The 17,960-nt window shown below is 47.2% G+C and overlaps 1 protein-coding gene across 4 annotated transcripts in view; it reads right to left on the reverse strand.

The window, feature by feature from the left end:
* Positions 1 to 17,960, reverse strand: part of LOC147882286 (protein FIP1-like) — a 200,961-nt gene that overhangs the window by 901 nt on the left and 182,100 nt on the right. For 2 of the 4 annotated variants that reach the window (XM_087400863.1, XM_087400861.1), the window contains 3 exons: positions 14,359 to 14,418; positions 266 to 358; positions 56 to 111 (listed from right to left, as the gene is read on the reverse strand). In XM_087400863.1, coding sequence (XP_087256989.1) covers positions 56 to 111; positions 266 to 358; positions 14,359 to 14,418 — 209 coding nt within the window. Of the gene's footprint in view, positions 1 to 55; positions 119 to 265; positions 359 to 14,358; positions 14,419 to 17,960 lie in introns of all 4 variants that reach the window. The other 2 variants (XM_087400864.1, XM_087400862.1) reach the window with 1 other exon arrangement.

Below are 17,960 nucleotides of genomic sequence, written 5' to 3' on the forward strand. Positions count from 1 at the left end.
CAACCATATACTGACTTATCACAGACAAGAGATGCAAATGATAGAACTAACTTACTTTTGCTGTACGAGCACTCCATTCACCCAGCATTGCTCGGAGTCTCTCATTTTCTTCTACATACTATCCATTCAGGGATTCAGTTAGAAGAAAGTTTAAAATTTGCATTAGTGAACGAATATTCAATACAGAAGAAAATATGGGAATACTGCACCACTTCCTAGCCCACCATAATTTACATCCATGTATTAGATATATAATGAATCTTACCCTGTCATTAATTGACCGTATCTGAACAATGTTGGTGTCACGCTCAGCAATCAGACCCCTGGCAAGACGTAATTCAGATTGAAGCTGATCCCTCTGCATCCCATGGATGTCAATGTCAGCCAACCTTACTGGAGCCTTATAAGCATCAGATAAACTATAATACTTTCTAAGAAAGGCGGAACTGCCAAACAGCACACCCCAACCCCAAAAAGGATCATACAAGAGTTAACAAACTCTCAAAATAATATATACTGGTGTATAGCATCGCTAACGTTTCCTTATCCCATACCACCTTTATTTTAAAAGTGCAACCTATCATGGCATTTGCATTTATTGTCCTTGCCTTTCCAATATAAACCAGTCATAAGCAAGAATGGCGATTTCAATAAGCTTTCATTGTCAAAGTGAAACGTTTCTTTCTTTTCAGCCTTCATAGAGAAGTCCATTATTTTTTCAAAGTCTTAATGGTTTTGTTATTTTAGGAAAAGAAATCCAACCCAGCATGGAACTTTCTCTATTTGCTTCAATTCCTTTCTTTCCAAGAGCATCCCCCCCCCCCCAAAAAAAAAGAAGAGAACCGAACCATCTATCATATGCAAGAAAATGTCAGCTAGCTGTGAGACACTAAAAAATAAAGCTACTTGTGATGCAACGTGCTTCTCCAAGATCTGGCTCATGCCTATGGTATCCCAAAACGGTGTCAACAACCAGTGTGGTGGGCTAAACAACCAACAAATACCATGAAAATATAAAAGACACCTAGCGGCCAAGCTTTTGCAGAAATGCTCATGACTTTTAGTAGTCTTCTTGGAACCCCCTGCACGTTGCTCCCATATTTCTCACAAGATATAAATTATACCCAGCCAGATGTTGACAAGAGTAACAAACGATTTGAATGGGGTCTCTCACACAGGTTGCCTAGAAAGCGACTCATTGTACCTGACATTTGTAGGGTTTAATTCAGAATAGCTTTTAAGCTTAGGTAGACGAAATAACTAGAGGAGCCCATATATAATCTAACTAGTTGGAGTAGGCCTTTGAGCTAGAGTCCTAGGTATATTCTAACTAGTTGGGTGGGCCTATGAACTAGATCTTAAGTTAGAGGTTGTCTCAACTCTAACTAGGCTTTTAAAATTTGCCCCATGACCCTTCTACCCTTACACTTCAATTAGTTGCTAAGGATAAGTAAAACTAAAGGCTGACCATGCATCTAGGGCTTGAAATCCTAGCTAGAACACTCAGAATTAACCCAAAGTTGGTGTAGAGGTTTAAACAAGTTCACTACATTGAACTCGATGCTATCTGCTTCACTATGTGCTTGTTGCCGAGATCTTCCTTGTTGATTCTATTGGCAGTTTTCCCAGTTCTGCCTGCTATAGAGATCTACCCAGTTGCTAACAAATTATGCCCAAAATGTTTTCGCATTCGCATATTTTCACTGTCTGCCTGCCCTGGGCACTAATCCTTGCATTGTGATTTGACCTCCAAGATTCCTACTAGCTTCTCATTCATAGATTGGCTTCTTCGTAACCCTTCCTATCTGTTGTTAGCACTTAGCCATGGTATGATCCTTGTAGGTCAGGTCAACTCTATGAGTTGACCAGAGAGGTCAACCATATGGTTGACTTGGGGGCCATATAGGCCACCCTTGGTATTTTCCTCTTATCCATTAGAGCAGTACTACGTTTTGCTCCAGCTTGTTGTTTGCTTCTTGCACTCCACTCTCATTTCATTGCTTCCTGCTCCCAACAGCGGTATCAGAGCAGGTTCTCTTGCTCCTACATGCCTTCCCTCGTGCTCTCCCATTGCTCCTACCTGCCATTTTGCTCCAATTCAGTCCGGTGCCTCATTTCATTAGCAGAAACCTGTTTTTTTAGCAGAAAAACAGTCCACCGACTGTTTTTTGTCTTTTTGAGGTCCAATTTCCACGTTTTTTGAAATTTCAGAGCTGCTCGCAAACAAACAACCCTATCCTACACCATTTTGACCGATTTTTTTTTTGTCTGTACAGTTGTACGGACCTTCGCACGGCTGTACGGGTCTGTACGGGCAGGCCCCAGCAATTGGCAATGGTGCGGGCAAGGCAACACCTACCCTCTGTGTGCTGCCTTTGAGATCCCCCTGCCTTAATTTTAAATCTGCCCTCTGTGTGGTGCCATCGAAATCCCCACCACTTCTGCTCACCCACGCTACCACACCATTTTTGGAGACTATTACTTGGTAGGCTGTATGCAGCCTGCTTATTACTTATGCGACCGTCGATTCATTTCAATCCTCTTCACTTCCAAGGCTGCTACTTCTTTACATTTTGATTTTCCTTGCTTCCAAATCTATCCATTTCAGCTTGCTGGCTTTGCTACCTCAGATTGATACTATGGAGCCTCGTCCTCGTGGTCGAGACTCATCAGCGTCACTCTCAGCTAGGATGAGTAGAATGACAAAGCAATGGCGCTTATTGGTGTGAGGTTGGCCAGCAAACTGCTTCATCAACTTGACCTCACTATTTCAGCCTAAGAGACCCTGGACAAGCTCGAGAATATTTATGCCACATCAACTGGACCTGAGCAGCAAGCTTTATTAGCTATATTGCATGATCTATCCCTCTCTGAGGTGGTAGATGATGCTTAGCTCTATGTGTTTTTGTGTTGAGTCAATAAAGGTTCTCAGCCTTGAGTTGTCCCTCTAAAATGAATGTATTTGGAGTCAATAAGAGGTACTCTGCCTTGGGTTGTCCCCCAAAAATGAATATATTGTATTTTACTTTGATTTGATGGTATTGACCACCCAGTTCAGAGTAAGGGGGGATGACGAGTGATGGTTTGCCCTTGCCGGTCACAAGCTGACTGAGAAGTCACTATCATATGGGAGGTGTTGGATAGTTGGACTTGCTCTTTGCAGTATTGCGGTGGAGGGGGGATCAGTCTACTCCTTGCGTGTTGGGTCTCCCACTCTTTGCTTTGAAGGGGGGTGTTAGAGATATCATAGCCAAAGAGTGTGTTGATGTGATGTGTAGGTGTGTAGTACTAGGAGATCTAGTACTAGTTCATGTGTGTGTGTCTTGTGTGAGTGCCACGTGTCACTATGGGAGTTATCCCATATGCACTTGGTGCAAGTGTGTGACTCTGTAGCCTATAAGGCTTGTACTTCACTCGTCTAATTTCGTGATGATGAATGAATGAAAGCCTTCATGGATTCTACATTTCTCTACCATTTCTTCACTCCCTAGCCTATCTCTCTATCTCACTCACACCATGTTTGTAACAACTTTAAGGCATTCCCTTTCAGAAAGGTTGCTGCCTTGCGCATCTTTGAAGATTCAATGAAGTTTCCTCCTGAAAAGGCTGTATCAAACTGTTGAACGAAAGTTAAAGCTTTCAGCATATCCTGTGTCCCATTTAAGGTCTCAAACTTCACTGATGCCCCACCTTCATTGACGTGTTTTGCTTTCCCTTCGGTGTTAGATTGTCATACACAGGTGGCTATACAGCATCCATAGATGGGTTCACCATACCAGCCCAAGTCCCTTGCACTCCACACATACCTGCAGGAGCTCCCAACTCACCATGCATTCCTCCTTGCAACCCTGGCTGCATGCCAGTATTTCCATACATTATGCTATGCATCCCGGGCTGCATATACCCAAACATATTCCCTTGCATACCCTGCATACCAAGCTGAAAACCCACTAGATAGTTTCTAGATGTTCCAGGAAAATCCACAGCTTGCCCAGCCATTTCCTGGAACATTGAACCACCACCAAAACATCCTCGACGCATTAAGGGTTGGGGGAAGGCTTGCTGTCCCTGATTTGCATTTTCAACATTATTCCCTTCAGCATGCAAATCAAGTCCAGGACTATAAATAGATTGCTGCAATGGAGCACTCTGCACATTTGGCATTACTGAAGGCTGTCCATTGAATGGCATGGGACCATAGGGCTGCTTCTTAGCCCCACTGTTTCCCCTGGATGTGAATGAGCCTTTTTCTTTTTACTCTTAGAAGGGGTTTGCATAAACTCAGCAAACCTTGGGTCCTGAGTAAGATTGAGCAAGTGCTTCCACTGCACTAAATAGCTACGCTTTGAACAATGCATAGCCTCCTCTACATCTTCAGCATCTTTAGAACCTCCAGGCTGTGTTTCATTCACATCAAAAGCAGTTACAGCTCGCTGTCCATCGGCAATTTGATCATCTTGAGAAGTCCCCTCATACATAGGCTGTCCATCTTGCTCATCCTGAAAGGAGAGGACCATATCCCAATCTTCACTTGTGAAAAACATACTTGCTGAATGCTTACCCTACTATGAATCAACTACAACTGGCAATGCTAACACCAAAGACAAATGGTGATGTCTTGACAACGAAACCATGAAACTGGTCTCAAGGCCGTCTCAAGGCCAACAACAGGGCAGTACTAGACAATCAACCAGACAATGCTCTTGCATTAACAATTCAGTAAGTGATCAAGCAATGGAATGGGAGCTAGAATACTCCTACTCGTGACAACGACACAGACTGACCCCAAACCTTGGCGCCCCTTTCGGTATTTCTTTATTATTTAAAGAACCTGGCAAATAAGATACACAGTGGATTCAATCTCACCTACATTCAACTAGTATTTCACTCGTCCCAAGTGTTTGCATACAGCCCGGAACTGTTCCTAGCAATCTACTTTGGATCACACAATTCCCCTGCCTGCCATAAGTACTCACCGGACCACTGATATGCCCAAGGTAGTGAGTGATTGCATCTTTGATCAGCCTAAACCTTGAGAGTTTACACCCACTTAAAGCTTCTACTGTGCATCTCCCTTCCAATGGAGTCTCTTTAGAATAGCTCATAGCTAGCTAAACCTTCTCAACGTATGTAGCCAAGCCCCTAGAGCTAGTTCGCACGTGGAAGCAATCTCTTGTGACCAGCCTCCCCACCAAAGCTTAATTGTGTCGCCACCATCGCACCCTTTGGTGACTCAACAGAGTCCTGAAGCACGTATGGACCTGGGTCAAGATGTTTGAGCCGAGTCAGCCCCTTCTAGAGTAGTGTGTGGCCAATGAGTGTGGCCCTATGGGCTCTTGTGGTCTACCCGTGCTCATGTATGCTATCCTTGACCATCACCAAAGTATGTGTGTACCACTTCGCCTCCACCAGCCTGTGTTATAGAGAAGTACCGACACTGACCAGCCCACAGGTACATTCGCCAAATGCCCATGAGCTGTTTCTTTTTTTTTTTTTGCAAAAAGAGACTTCTATTAAGTATTAAAGAAAAACCGTTAGAGCAAGCCCCATACGGATACATCATGCAATGCACGAAAAGCTCAAGAGCTAAAAAGAAAGGATTGAGGCTGATAGTGCCATCTCAATCCGGTAGAAACCTCCGAGAAAAAGGGAGAACCCCTCCAAACTCGAAGGAATATAGTCCTTCTAGAAGAGGCTGCCAGTGAAGGGCCCTGCATGCTAGCCCATATGGCTATCAAAGTGTGAACCGTGTCAGTCCAAATACCCGTTGAACACCTGTAATGGGTGTATCTGGGTGCCATCCAAGGCCTCAGTACATCTGGCTCTCCAAATGTGCCAAGAGGAAATGCTAGCCAAAATCTCCCAAGAGGTGTCCACTGAAACATGAGAAGCTCTGAAGGGAGTAAGTGGTACATCCTGCAGAGAGCAGGGCTCTATCACCTGCCGGCGGACCGAGAGTGCCCAAGAAGAAGACTCACCCTCATAAAACACCTGGGGCCCGGTAAGAGATAACCATGCGACCGAGCCCCAAGTCATGAAGAAAGGGGAAGTGTGAAAGATGCTGAGTATCCAAGCAACCCCTTTCCAAACAGTCCTCGCCTGACTGCAGTCCCAAAGGCAATGTCGCACTGACTCCTCTGCACAATGACATCGAGGACAAGTGGGATCAGCCCCAAATCATGATCTCCACAGGTTCACTGCAATCCCTCCATGAATAGAAAGCCAAAAGAAAAGAGTGATCTTTCTATTTCTGAGGGATTTCTAGAGCCTCCAAAAATTTCTACGCAAATCTGCAGTGATGAAGAAGCTTTCCCAATGGGGGGCTCTGGAGGGAATCCAACCCCTACTGTTCAGCTGAAACCTCCTCGCATTACCAACCGTGAAACGAAAGAAGGGAATCCCCCTCTCTCGGTGCCCATGATCTATCCATTCCCACTCTCCTGGGTCCCACTGCAAGCACCTGATAGGTGCACCTCCATATAACCACAACCTCCAGGATCCCAAGGCCAAGAGCAGAGGGTCGGGGTCTAAGTACCACTGCAAGCCCGCTCCATGGTCCACAAAACCAGCAATCCTGACAGGCTGAAAGGCAACCTCAAGAAGAATGCCATCCTTGGATGTAGAAAGTAAACCTCCATCCCCATCATCAAAGACCAGTGCGTCTTCCCCGAGACCTCGGAGAGCGATCACCTGTAAAGGAACTGATGTCCTCGAAAAAGCCCCCATCCAAGTGGTGGAAGTAATAGGCAGCTCAACTGTCCATTCCACCGGGATGGCTGCATCTATCTGCTGAATCCTGCGTGCTACCCCTCTGAGGTGACTCACGGACTGTAGTCTCTGATCCTCAGGTAGCCTGATAAAAGATTTCCAAGTGCCTACTGTGTAGGCGGGGCCTCTCTCCCATTTAGACCACTGCATGTAATGGGAAGTGCCCAGTGGTCTGGCATGCTCGTCAAGAATACTATCATTCCAAATGATTGGCTGCCTATCAATCTCTTCGACGGTAGAAGGTAGAATCCTTTGAAGAGTGTTCCTCAAGCTTTCCCAAGCTTTCAGGATGGCAGTCATGAGAGGAGAGGCAGGAGATCTGAGAGGGGCTGATATGAAAATCCAGCGAGGGCTGTCCACCCAATCATCTCCCAAGGTTGGTGTGCAAGCGTGAATGCGTCCAAAAAAGAAATCCTTCCAAGGTTCCTGCCTAGGCATAAGTCCCCTCACCACCACCTTACAAAGCAATGCCCTGCACTGCAAGTCCGGGTCAATGACATTAAGGCCCCCTTCACATGTAGGAAGAATAATAGTCTCCCAAGCCACCCTTGCTGCAACATCTGCTGTGCCATCAAGTCCACTCCATAAAAAATTCTTGACTGGTCTGATGAGCTGAGTGATGCAATCCCTAGACCCGGCACCAGCAAGAACACACAAACCAGGAGGTGGCCAAGAGAACCTGGTTCACTACCACAACTCTAGATGCAAGGTCGAGTTTGGCAGAGCTCCAGAATAGGAGCTTTTTCCTTATACTTTCTAGTACTGGGGCAAACTGCTGTACTGGAGCGATGTCCAAACCTACCTGACATCCCAAATACCTGATAGGAACACCCCTCTGAATCCAGGAAAAACCAATGTCAACTCCCCAGCCTGGAGTGTCCTCATCACTGATCCAAAAGCCAAAGGATTTATGCCAGTTAATGTGTGCCCCTGCAGCTGAGCAAAAAATATCCAAGGCTGTCCGGAAAGAATCAAGTGACTGCAAGGAGGCCTGAATAAAAATAGCAGTGTCATCAGCCAACTCACAGTCAAAAAGCTCCTGCTCCTGTCTCAAGGGCAGTCTCAGCCCAAAAAGCTCAGCCTGAGATCTAAGGAAGATACTCATAGCTTTTGCCACAAAAAGAAAGAGGAAGGGGGCTAAAGGACATCCCTGACGAACTGATCTGGAAATCTGAAACCTGTCACCCCTTACCTCCAATCAAAACCTAGCTGTGGGCTGATCTGTAAAGGGAGGCCACCCCTCTGATCCAAGCATCTAAAAATCCAAACCGTAGAAGAGTGCCCTCAAGAAAACCCCAATCTACTCTGTCATAGGCTTTCTCGAAGTCCAAGAGTAAAACTGCTAGCCTCTGCCGACTCTGCATAGCCCACTCTGTGGCTTCCCAAAAGGAAAAGATATTATAAAAAATGCTCCTGCCATGCACAAAGCCTGTCTGAGTATCATGGATGAGGTTTGGAAGAAGGGGCTGAAGTCGGATGCTGATCGCCTTGGCAAGGATTTTGTAAATAGTGCCCAAAAGAGTGATGGGTCTCCAATGGGATACAAAATTCATGTTGCCACCTTTAGGGATAAGGTGAATGAGTCCCTCGGTCAGCGAGTCAGGCATCTCACCCGAGTCCCAAATGCCCTGCAGGGCTGAAGTAATATGATCACCTATCATATCCCAAAAGGCTATAAAAAAAGGAGTAAGACCATCGGAACCAAGGCATTTGCCCTTATGAAGGGCACAGAGAGCAGTCTTGAATTCTGTGTTGGTAAAGCGTGCATCAAGTGAGCATAACATCTCTGGGGTGACCAACACAGGTAAACTTTGCCAAACTTCATCTCTAGCCACCTCTCTAGCCTGTGAGTTCAGATCTGCGGAAAGAAGGGAGGTATAAAAATCTGTCGCTAAATGCATGACGGTTTCCGGATGGGACAGCAAAACGCCGTCAGAGTCAATAAGCTGCCTGACACTCTCTCTACTATGTCTAGGACCAAGTGTAGAGAAAAAGTGTTTATTGACTCTCCCTCCCATCTGTATCCAAAAGGACTCCCGTGCATGGAAGGCATACTCTGCTCTCTGATCAAGCAAGGTCTGCAAGTGAGCCCTTGCCGCAGCAAGGCGCTCCTGTATCCAAGCATCTGATGGTCGTTTCTGCTCCTCCCTCTGAAGGGCTGCCAAATGCCGGCGGATACCGATCTCTCGCCTGAGTACCTCACCTCGCCGAGCACTAGCAACGGAGTGATAGAAGTCGCTGATACTGGCAAGTGCTGTGGTCACATGTGAAGGACAGGCCACCTCCCCTGCATATGAGAAACCCAGATCTCCAACACTGCCTCTGTGAGAGTCTCATCTGTGTATAAGGCGTCTGGGATCCTGATACTGTGAGACCGTCCTCTCAGATGAGGCTCTGAAATGGACAAAATTACCGGAAAATGGTATGAAGTGGAAACACCGGGTGCAATGCAAACTGTCCCCCCTCTATCAAGAGCCCAGTCACCCACATAGAATCTGTCAATCCGAGCATGGATAGGCATCTGCACCCTATGGTTTGACCATGAAAACAAAAGTGACTGACACTGAACAAGAAATGCATCATCTGACCAAACATCTCTGCCACTGAACCTGAACAAGAAGGCATCCCAGGCTGCTCTCTCAAGGGAGTGGACACCAACTTCTCTGCCCCCTTTCTTATCAGAAGGTGCTTCAACCATGTTGAAGTCACCTCCAATAATCCACGAATCCACAATGTCAGCCCACGAGAGCAACTCTTTCCAAAGCAAAACACGGTCCCCTCTGTTGTTCGGAGCATAAAGGTTGAGGAAACCAACCTTACGTCCGTCTATCAGAAGTAAAACCCACTGGGCCCTGGAGGGGGTTATGGTACCGTGTCCAATGACCAGAGGGAGAATAGAGTCTAAAACTGAAATGCATGTACCTCCTCTGGTTCCCAAGGCAGGAAGCCAAAAAGTCCGGCCTGAGAGCAACTTACCTGACTTGGAGCAATCTCTGATATCCAGTTTGTGTTCCTGAAGAAAAAGAATGTCTAGGGAACCACCTGAAACACCTGGATGGAGCTGATTCCTGATCAGCTGTCTGCGACGGCGATGAGGGATGCCGCCCAATCCTTGTATATTCCAACTGGCTATCCTCATCGGCGGGAGGAAGTGGGTTGGAATACCTTACCCGACCTGGTGGCGGAAATAGAAGCCTCTACCGGAGTAGACCTCCTGCCATACACACGAGGTCCGAGGGGAGGAAAGTCCATAGGTGAGAGAGAGAAGGATCTCTCAATAGGGATGCCGATAACTGGCTCTCCAAAAGTAGAGGGTACAAAATCATCATCTGGGAGGCTAGAGAGGTCCTCCAAAGCGAAAAAAGAGTTCCGTTGAGCCAGTCCTGGGGAGGGGGTACGAAGGATTCCTACCGAAGCAGGAAGAGAATGTAAAACCCCCTTCCCTCTGTCCAAAGAGGGAGGCACCTGTACTGGATCCTGATCAAAAAGTGGTGTAGACGAGGTGCCAACAACCTGCGCTGCTGAGGAAGGTACAGCCTGATCCAAGGGTGGAGTCGAACAAGGCTCTTGAACAGTAGTCTCCTCTTGAGGCTCCAAGGGGGTAGCCTCCGAAGAGGTGGAGGAGTGAACTAGAGTAGAGGGCCTAGCCGCAACCGGAGCCCACCGTGGGCCAGAGGTGGCGCGGGGTGCCGAAGGGACTCGAGTAGCCCTAGGAGAGGGGGGAGCCCGTGTTTGAGGCCGTGTCTGTGGAGCGGTAGGTCCTGCTCCAGCTCTCTGTCATAAGCTAGTACGAGCTGGTTGCTTTGTGGGCCTCTTTTTCTTCTTTGGGCAATCTCTGGCGAAGTGCCCCGAGGATCTGCAAATCATGCACTGGTCCTGCCGACCTACAACCTCAAATCTCTGGTGGAAGAAAGACCCATCGGGTCGCTGTAGCATGATGTGGTCATCTGAAATATTGGGGTCCTGGACAATGACCCTAACCCTGGGTACCCCGTCCATCCTGACCGCCTCAGCAGCCGAAGAGGGCTCGCCAGGAAGAGGGGGATCTCTGCCACCACACCAAACCTCTCGCCAATAACTGAAAGAAGCCGGTGATAAACCGAGGGAAGATAAGGGAACCTGATGAAAACAGAAAGTCCCTGCTTATCCTCTTCAACTGGATCAAATCCCAGTTGAAAAGGAAACAAAAAGATCCTCCTGTAGCCTAGAAGTAGAAACCCGGCCTGTAGCAGGTCTCTTGTGACGTCCGGGGAATCTAGGCACACCTGAAAGAAACCCCGTCCCAACAACCGAACATCCTTGAGGTGGGGGGCGAGGTCCTGAGGAAGCGCCGACAACATCCAATCTCTAGCTTGTGACCTGGAGGGGTGTGAGCCATGAATGCGTGCAAAGAGAGTCGTGGAACACTCATGTTCGAAATCCTTTTGCAACTGCTGTAGCTCGTCTTTTGAAAAAGTGACACTTCTCGCGGCCGGTGGGAGCGGAGATGGATTGACTGAATGGGAACCCATTCGTCAATCGAGGTGTGTTGGCCGATTCAAACACAAAAAATAAAAACTCCGTCCGCTTTCCTGAAACCCAGGAGACCCCTATAACAGAATAGGGGTAATCCAGATGAAGGAGAGGGTGAAGAAGAAGGGAGAGAGAAAAGACAGCGGGGAGGAGGGGAGAGGAGGGGAGGATAGGGGAGAGGAGGAGTGGAGGAGAGGGGGAGAAGAGGAGTAGAGGAGAGGGGAAGGAGATGGGAGGAGAAGCAGCAGCAGGCTGCAGCGGGGGGGAAGCAGCAGCAGGTGCGGGCGGGGGAGCAGCAGGCTGCAGCCGGGGGGGAGTAGCAGCAGGTGCGGGGGGGAGCAGCAGGCTGCAGCGCAGGGGGAGCAGCAGCAGTCGCAGGGGGGGGAGGAAGCTGCAGCGCAGGGGGGGGAGGCTGCAGCGCGGGGGAAGGGGGCAGTGCGGGGGAGAGGGCAGGTAGGAGGGGGCAGCGAGGAGGGAGCAGGAGGAGCAGCAGGAAGCGGGGAGAGAGGCAGCAGGGAGCGGGGAGAGGAGCAGCAGCAGGGAGGAGGAGCAGCAGGAGGGAAGAGAGGGGGCAGCGAAGAGGGGAGCAGGAGGAGCAGCAGGGAGCAGGGAGAGCAGCAGTGAGCGGGGAGAGCAGCAGGGAGCGAGGAGAGCAGCAGTGAGGCGGGGAGCAGGAGGAGCGGGGAGCAGCAGCAGTCCGATCAGGCGAGGATGAGACACCAACTCCCCTCACCACAATGCCCATGAGCTGTTTCCATAGCCCCGTATGAACAAAATCATCCACTGGATCTCTTTTCTACCTTCGTATCCACCCATGACATGCAGCTCTTCAATCCAACCCCGTCGTATGAATCCATTTTTTTCCCGGTCGACGCCCACACGACTTCTTCCAAGTGCTTCTAGTAGCCCCTATGCCATGTACTAGCCTTTGCAATTTAGTAGGTACCACGTTGCACCTACGTTTCAATTTGCCCCATGCCCCCTCTATTGGGGCACTCTTACGACCATACCAAAGGCCCAACTTTAAATTCTAAGAGTCCTTTGCCCCTTTTTTGGACTAAACAACAAATTTACCTCCGAGGCATTAATTCATAAGGGCCTACAACCCAAAGGCCTTGCCCACCTAATTTCCCAAGGTCCTGCCCACATGCAAGCCCAAAAACTCATGCCCTCGTGACATGTCAGGTGAGAAAGATTTGGGGTGTCAAGGTCGAGAATGTAGACACAAGGGGGATGGACGATCTTACGACCCCCCAATTATATGACTCAGCCTTCTGGCTTGTTCAATACAATTGAAATTCTCATAATGTGCTTTCGACTTCTGAGCATTTGTGTGAATGAACAATTATATTGATGTTCAATTCTTTATCGACAGGTAGCATGAGAGGATAGAATGCACTTGATAAAATCCTTAAGATTAGGGTAGACTTAGTAGATTAGAATCAAAGGTGGAGCGACTGATGGTCTTTGGCCGCTATGTTGAATCTGAGTATAGAGTCGGCCAAGCCTGTGAGCTCATCTGTTGATTCCACGCCATTGAAGAAGAGCTGGGCGTACGTGTAGAGGTTGTTGACTTCCCTATTTGCATCAAGGAATCTTCCTTCTAGGTCCCCCACACAAGGTGGGTAGGCACTTTTGCAACAGGTGTCTTGAACCCAACACCTCCCAAAGAGAGGCAAGAGTTTTAGCCCCTCGGGCTACAAGCAAAATGGAGTATTTAGAACTGTTATGTGTGTCTACGTTGAGGTGGGTAGAAACTTTTCCAATAGGTGCCTTGAACCTGACATCTCCCAAAGAGAGGCAAGGGTTTTAGCCACTTGGGCTACAAGCAAAAGGGAGATATTTGGAGCTATTATGGGTATCTACATTGAGGGATAATTACTGCTCACTTTTGTTTCTGGACATTCAAGGAGTGCTCAAGCTAGGAATAAAAAGAGGCCATGATTGAATTGATGGTACCAAATAGCAGTGAGAATTAGCAATATTGAATAACAATAAGAACATTTTGCCTAAGTACAGGCCTTGTAGATGTAATTGCAGGCATATTCTCTTGCTTGACAATTTATTTTGTCATTACATACCATCTTGTTCAACTTATACCCTGTGAATAGCAAGTAGGATCGAGATCGGTGATCACTGGACGCCAAAGGATGTCATACCTGGAAGGCTCCTTGCTTACAGTTATGGGTGGCTATACGGCAGTCTCACGCTATTTGGACAGACCTCAAACACATGTTGCTAATTGGGAACATTCAATGACACATGAGAGTTTTCCTAGTATTTGACATCAGATCTTATTCTTCACTGATAGAAGAGGCATGATCTCACATTGCTCACCCTTGCTTGTCTTGTAGCTGTTAGCTGGGGCTTACTCATTCCCCTTACATTTGTGAGGCTTCATCAGGACTTCATAGCCATGAAATGAATTTTGTTGCCTTAGCTTGCTTTGGCTGAGAGGCTCAGTTTCTCCTATAAAATTTTACCACATTAGTGGTAAACACATGCAGAAGTAAATAATCAAGACAATAACTGTGTCATGTTGGAAGCACATATATCCGAAAGAAGAGCCCAAAACTCTATCCCATCCTCAATGGCTGGATCAGATTCTGCACTAAACTATACAACAATGTGCCATTGAAAGGGAAAAGCACTGAGCTTAAAGAGATATATAACATGCAGAATGAAGGGATCACTCTGAAGTCATGACACATGTGTGGAGGCTATAAATGCAGTAAGATTCCCATGAATATCTATTCAAACTAGGAGAGTAGTATCCATGAGGAGGAAGGACCATGTAAAGAAGTCTAGCTAGTTGACAATATAAGTTTCAAAGATGAAGACGATAGCACCTTTGTAATTACATGCATCCTTGGACTTCAAGGAACATATAAAGCACACATCACTGTTTCCACAAAAGAAACATTGCTACACACAGAGATACATCAGAATGCAACCACTCCACAGTGATCTTTCACTTACTGAATACACATGCACATGGAATACTAGGAGAATGGCCACAAAGAGTTTCGACATGCCTTACGCTTCAATATACAAGGAAAATTACGATAGGGACTGTACCTCAGCTGTTATTGCTCTGAGTTCCTGCTCACGGGCTGCAAGGATGTGGACCACATCTACCTGTATGAAAAGAAAAGTCATTTTGCATCAATGCAGGAACAGCCATGTAAACAGATGCCCTTCTTATAACCGTTCAGTTCCCCCACAAAAGCAGAAAGAAAACCCAAATAGACTATTGAATATATTTTTTAAAGAAAAAACGGATTGACAACCATGATTACAAAAATTAGTGAGAGATTTCAGCAAAGCACCTTTTATTTGCATTATTAAATCATTCTCATCTCATTTTGGCTTAAGCAGAGATTTCGATGTAAATTCAAGATCCGCCGCTCCTCCCTGCTCCCTGCTCCTCCCCCACCTTTCCTCTCAGCCTGCCCCTTCCCATCAAGCTGCTCCCCTTGCCCATTCCCCCTAATCTCCCTCTTTATTGTTTCCTAGCCCTACTTGTGCTACGGCCTTGTACAGAAGGCCGTACGCACTCTTCCGGTCCCCTCACCTCCTTTCACCTCGCCTTCAGCTCTCCTTGGCTCCCTCTCTTCCCTCCCTAGCCTGTGTGTGGATCTGTACAGCTGTCCATACAGGCCCTAGAACCCCCACCCTACATCCCTCAGCCTTTCCCTCATTTTCACTCCCTCGGCTTTGCTTTCTTTCCCCTAGCATCCCTCTCCTTAACTTCTAGCTTGAAGCTCTCGTCTTTCCTGTGGAAGTTTTGCAATCATAGGATGTGTAGCCTCTTTGGATACTTTGGCAAAGATTGCCCAAGGAAGAAAAAAACATACTAAAAAAGGAAAAAGAATCCCTCTTCTTTAAATCAACAAAAGGTTCCTTTCAAAGTAGGCATTCATAGGTGGCATCACGTTACAATACGACTTTGGTTGTAGTAGCAGAGCTAAAGGGGGCTGGAGCCTCTATGGCCCAACTTCCAAGCCTAGCTATTTTCTCATTCCTAGCCTAGGCTGCTTTCCCTTAGATTCTTGCCCGTAGTGGAGCTGTAGTTTGCCCCCCCCTACTAGAGTCAAGCACATGGATGTTTTATGTCACAGGGACATGAATTTCATGTGTAGATAACCCTGTGGCTACTTCCATGATTGCTTTGGCCAAGGGGACTGGCCTAGAGGAAGCACCCACTTCCTAGTAGTCCCTAGTCCAATTCTCAGTGCACCCACTAGGCTCAAATGCTATGAAAGTGAGGGGTCTAAATGTTAGGCCCAAGAGAAACCAATGTTTCATTGGTTGGGAGGTTTAGGATTCAATGTGGGGGGCAAACCAATGTTTCATTGGTTTGGTGGGTTAGAGCATTAATGAGGGGGCCACGTGCAGCCCCTCATGCATGCCTACCTACTACCTTCACTCCCCCTCCACTCCTTCCACACTTGATTTTGATTAAGGCATACGGGTTTTTCCTTCTTTCTCGGATCTCTGTCACGAAATTCGAGGCTGGCACGCATTCCAATAATGCTCATTACTGCTGTACAAGCATTCCGTACAGGCCGTACGGAACATTTTTGCTGCAATATAGCCCTCTGTAGAGGCTGTACGGATCAGCCTGCCTGGTACACCGGTTCCACAGTTGTACGTATGACTAATTTAGCACACAAAAAGAGGCATTGACTTGCTGAATGGCTGTACGGGATTTGCTGGCACACTTTCTCCTCTCTTGCCTACCTGTTGGGGCTCTTTGCTGGCTGTAAGCTCCCTCTCTCCTGCCCATGATCCTTCTGTATTCTCTACCTCTCTCTCACTCTAGCTTGTTCTCTCCCCCTCCTAGCTGCTCTTTCCTCTTGCTTTGCTATGGCATCTGCTGCCCCTGGATGTGTTCTGGATTGAATTGGAGCTCCTCGAAGCTGATTCGGAAGCATTTGAAGCTAGTTTGAGTTCTCTTGTCTGTATCCCTTTCATTTTACTTTCTTTTGGTCATTTTGGAAGCTTGTTGTTGCTCTTCTCTTGGAAGCCCCCTCTTGGCAGGGACACCTAGTTACAAAGGGTGTAGCCAGATTGGAGCCGTAGGGGCAGTGTGTGGATTTCTTCTTGTATTGAGGTCATTTGTTCAATGTGAGAACTGTGTTGATGCATTGTCGCCATGAGAGGCTGGTTAGTGGATGGTGGGATTGCCAGACCCTTAGAGGGACAGTTTGGATGCATTTCAAGCCTTGAGGCTGTTTGAGCAATTTGTGGAAATTGGTTGTGACGCCTTGACACTCTTAGTTGGGCACTGTTGTGGAAAATGCCTTAGCTTTAACCCTGGCACTTGGGTACTATTGGTGCAATGGAATTGGATGCAAGCAGAGACCAAGTGTTGGCTCTGGCAGTAAAAAATGCAAGAAGAAAAGTACAAGGGTGCGCCCTTGTTGTAAAGCAGAATTTCGCTTTTGAAGAATTAAATAAATACCGAAAGAGGTGCCAGAGTGTTTGGGGCCCGTATAGTGTTTCGTGTTTGGTTCCATTTCAAGCCTTGAGGCTGTTTGAGCAATTTGTGGAAATTGGTTGTGACGCCTTGACACTCTTAGTTGGGCACTGTTGTGGAAAATGCCTTAGCTTTAACCCTGGCACTTGGGTACTATTGGTGCAATGGAATTGGATGCAAGCAGAGACCAAGTGTTGGCTCTGGCAGTAAAAAATGCAAGAAGAAAAGTACAAGGGTGCGCCCTTGTTGTAAAGCAGAATTTCGCTTTTGAAGAATTAAATAAATACCGAAAGAGGTGCCAGAGTGTTTGGGGCCCGTATAGTGTTTCGTGTTTGGTTCCATTGAGGAGGGGCACTCTAGTCTCCATCCAATTTCTTTTCAAAGTTGTTTTTAAGTGGTTTTGTGTTTAATGAAGTGGTTGAAAGATATGCAATGTGGCTGTAAATGACGTGGATGCTAAGTTAGTTACAGTTTACTGCCCGTTAGTTAACTGAAGGCTGGTTTCAGTGGTTCCATTTCCGTGATAGTCACCATCTTCCTACAGAGGTGAGCCCTGGTAGTGTTGGGTGAAGAAAACCCCCGTTGCATTCTAGTTACAGCCATAAAACCACCAAGTATGCCACACCGTGAGAGGTCATTGACAATCTGAGAGTAGGAGGAAGACAGGAGGTCAGACAGCTTTGAGGAGGAGCACAACACCAGTGAGGGTGAAGAAGAACAGAATGATGAGGGGCAGCATGTTCTTTAGGGGCATGCCATTGAGGTATCCCAAGATGAAGCTGATGAGGCGGAAGAACTAGATGTAGAAACCCTCTTCAAGATGAAATTGACAAGTGCAGTGGGCGCTTTGAGTCAATTGACCCAGAATCTGGCTGAGATATTGGATGCCCCTCCCAAGAGCAAAAAGGCAGCCAAGAAGAAGCACAGGAAGCAGAGGCTTATGCATAATGATGCACCTTCAAGTGGACAACCACCCATGACTCCACCTGTAATGCCCTCAGTTTCTCTTGGCATGGGGAATGCCCCACAAGGCAACAATTTTCAGTCATTGAATTATGGACAGCAACCCTTTTCCCCTTCAATCATGCACCCAGGATATTTCGGATGAGGGTCAGTCTTCCAAGCAATGGTGGGACAGCCCACAAAAGGGCTCGGTATGCCTGTGGCACATACTTGGAAAGTCTTTAGCCAGAATTGC

The sequence above is a fragment of the Dipteris shenzhenensis genome, chromosome 29 (genome assembly GCF_047967505.1).
Source record: "Dipteris shenzhenensis isolate YYH24624 ecotype China chromosome 29, Dip_SZ_1.0, whole genome shotgun sequence".
NCBI lineage: Eukaryota > Viridiplantae > Streptophyta > Polypodiopsida > Gleicheniales > Dipteridaceae > Dipteris > Dipteris shenzhenensis.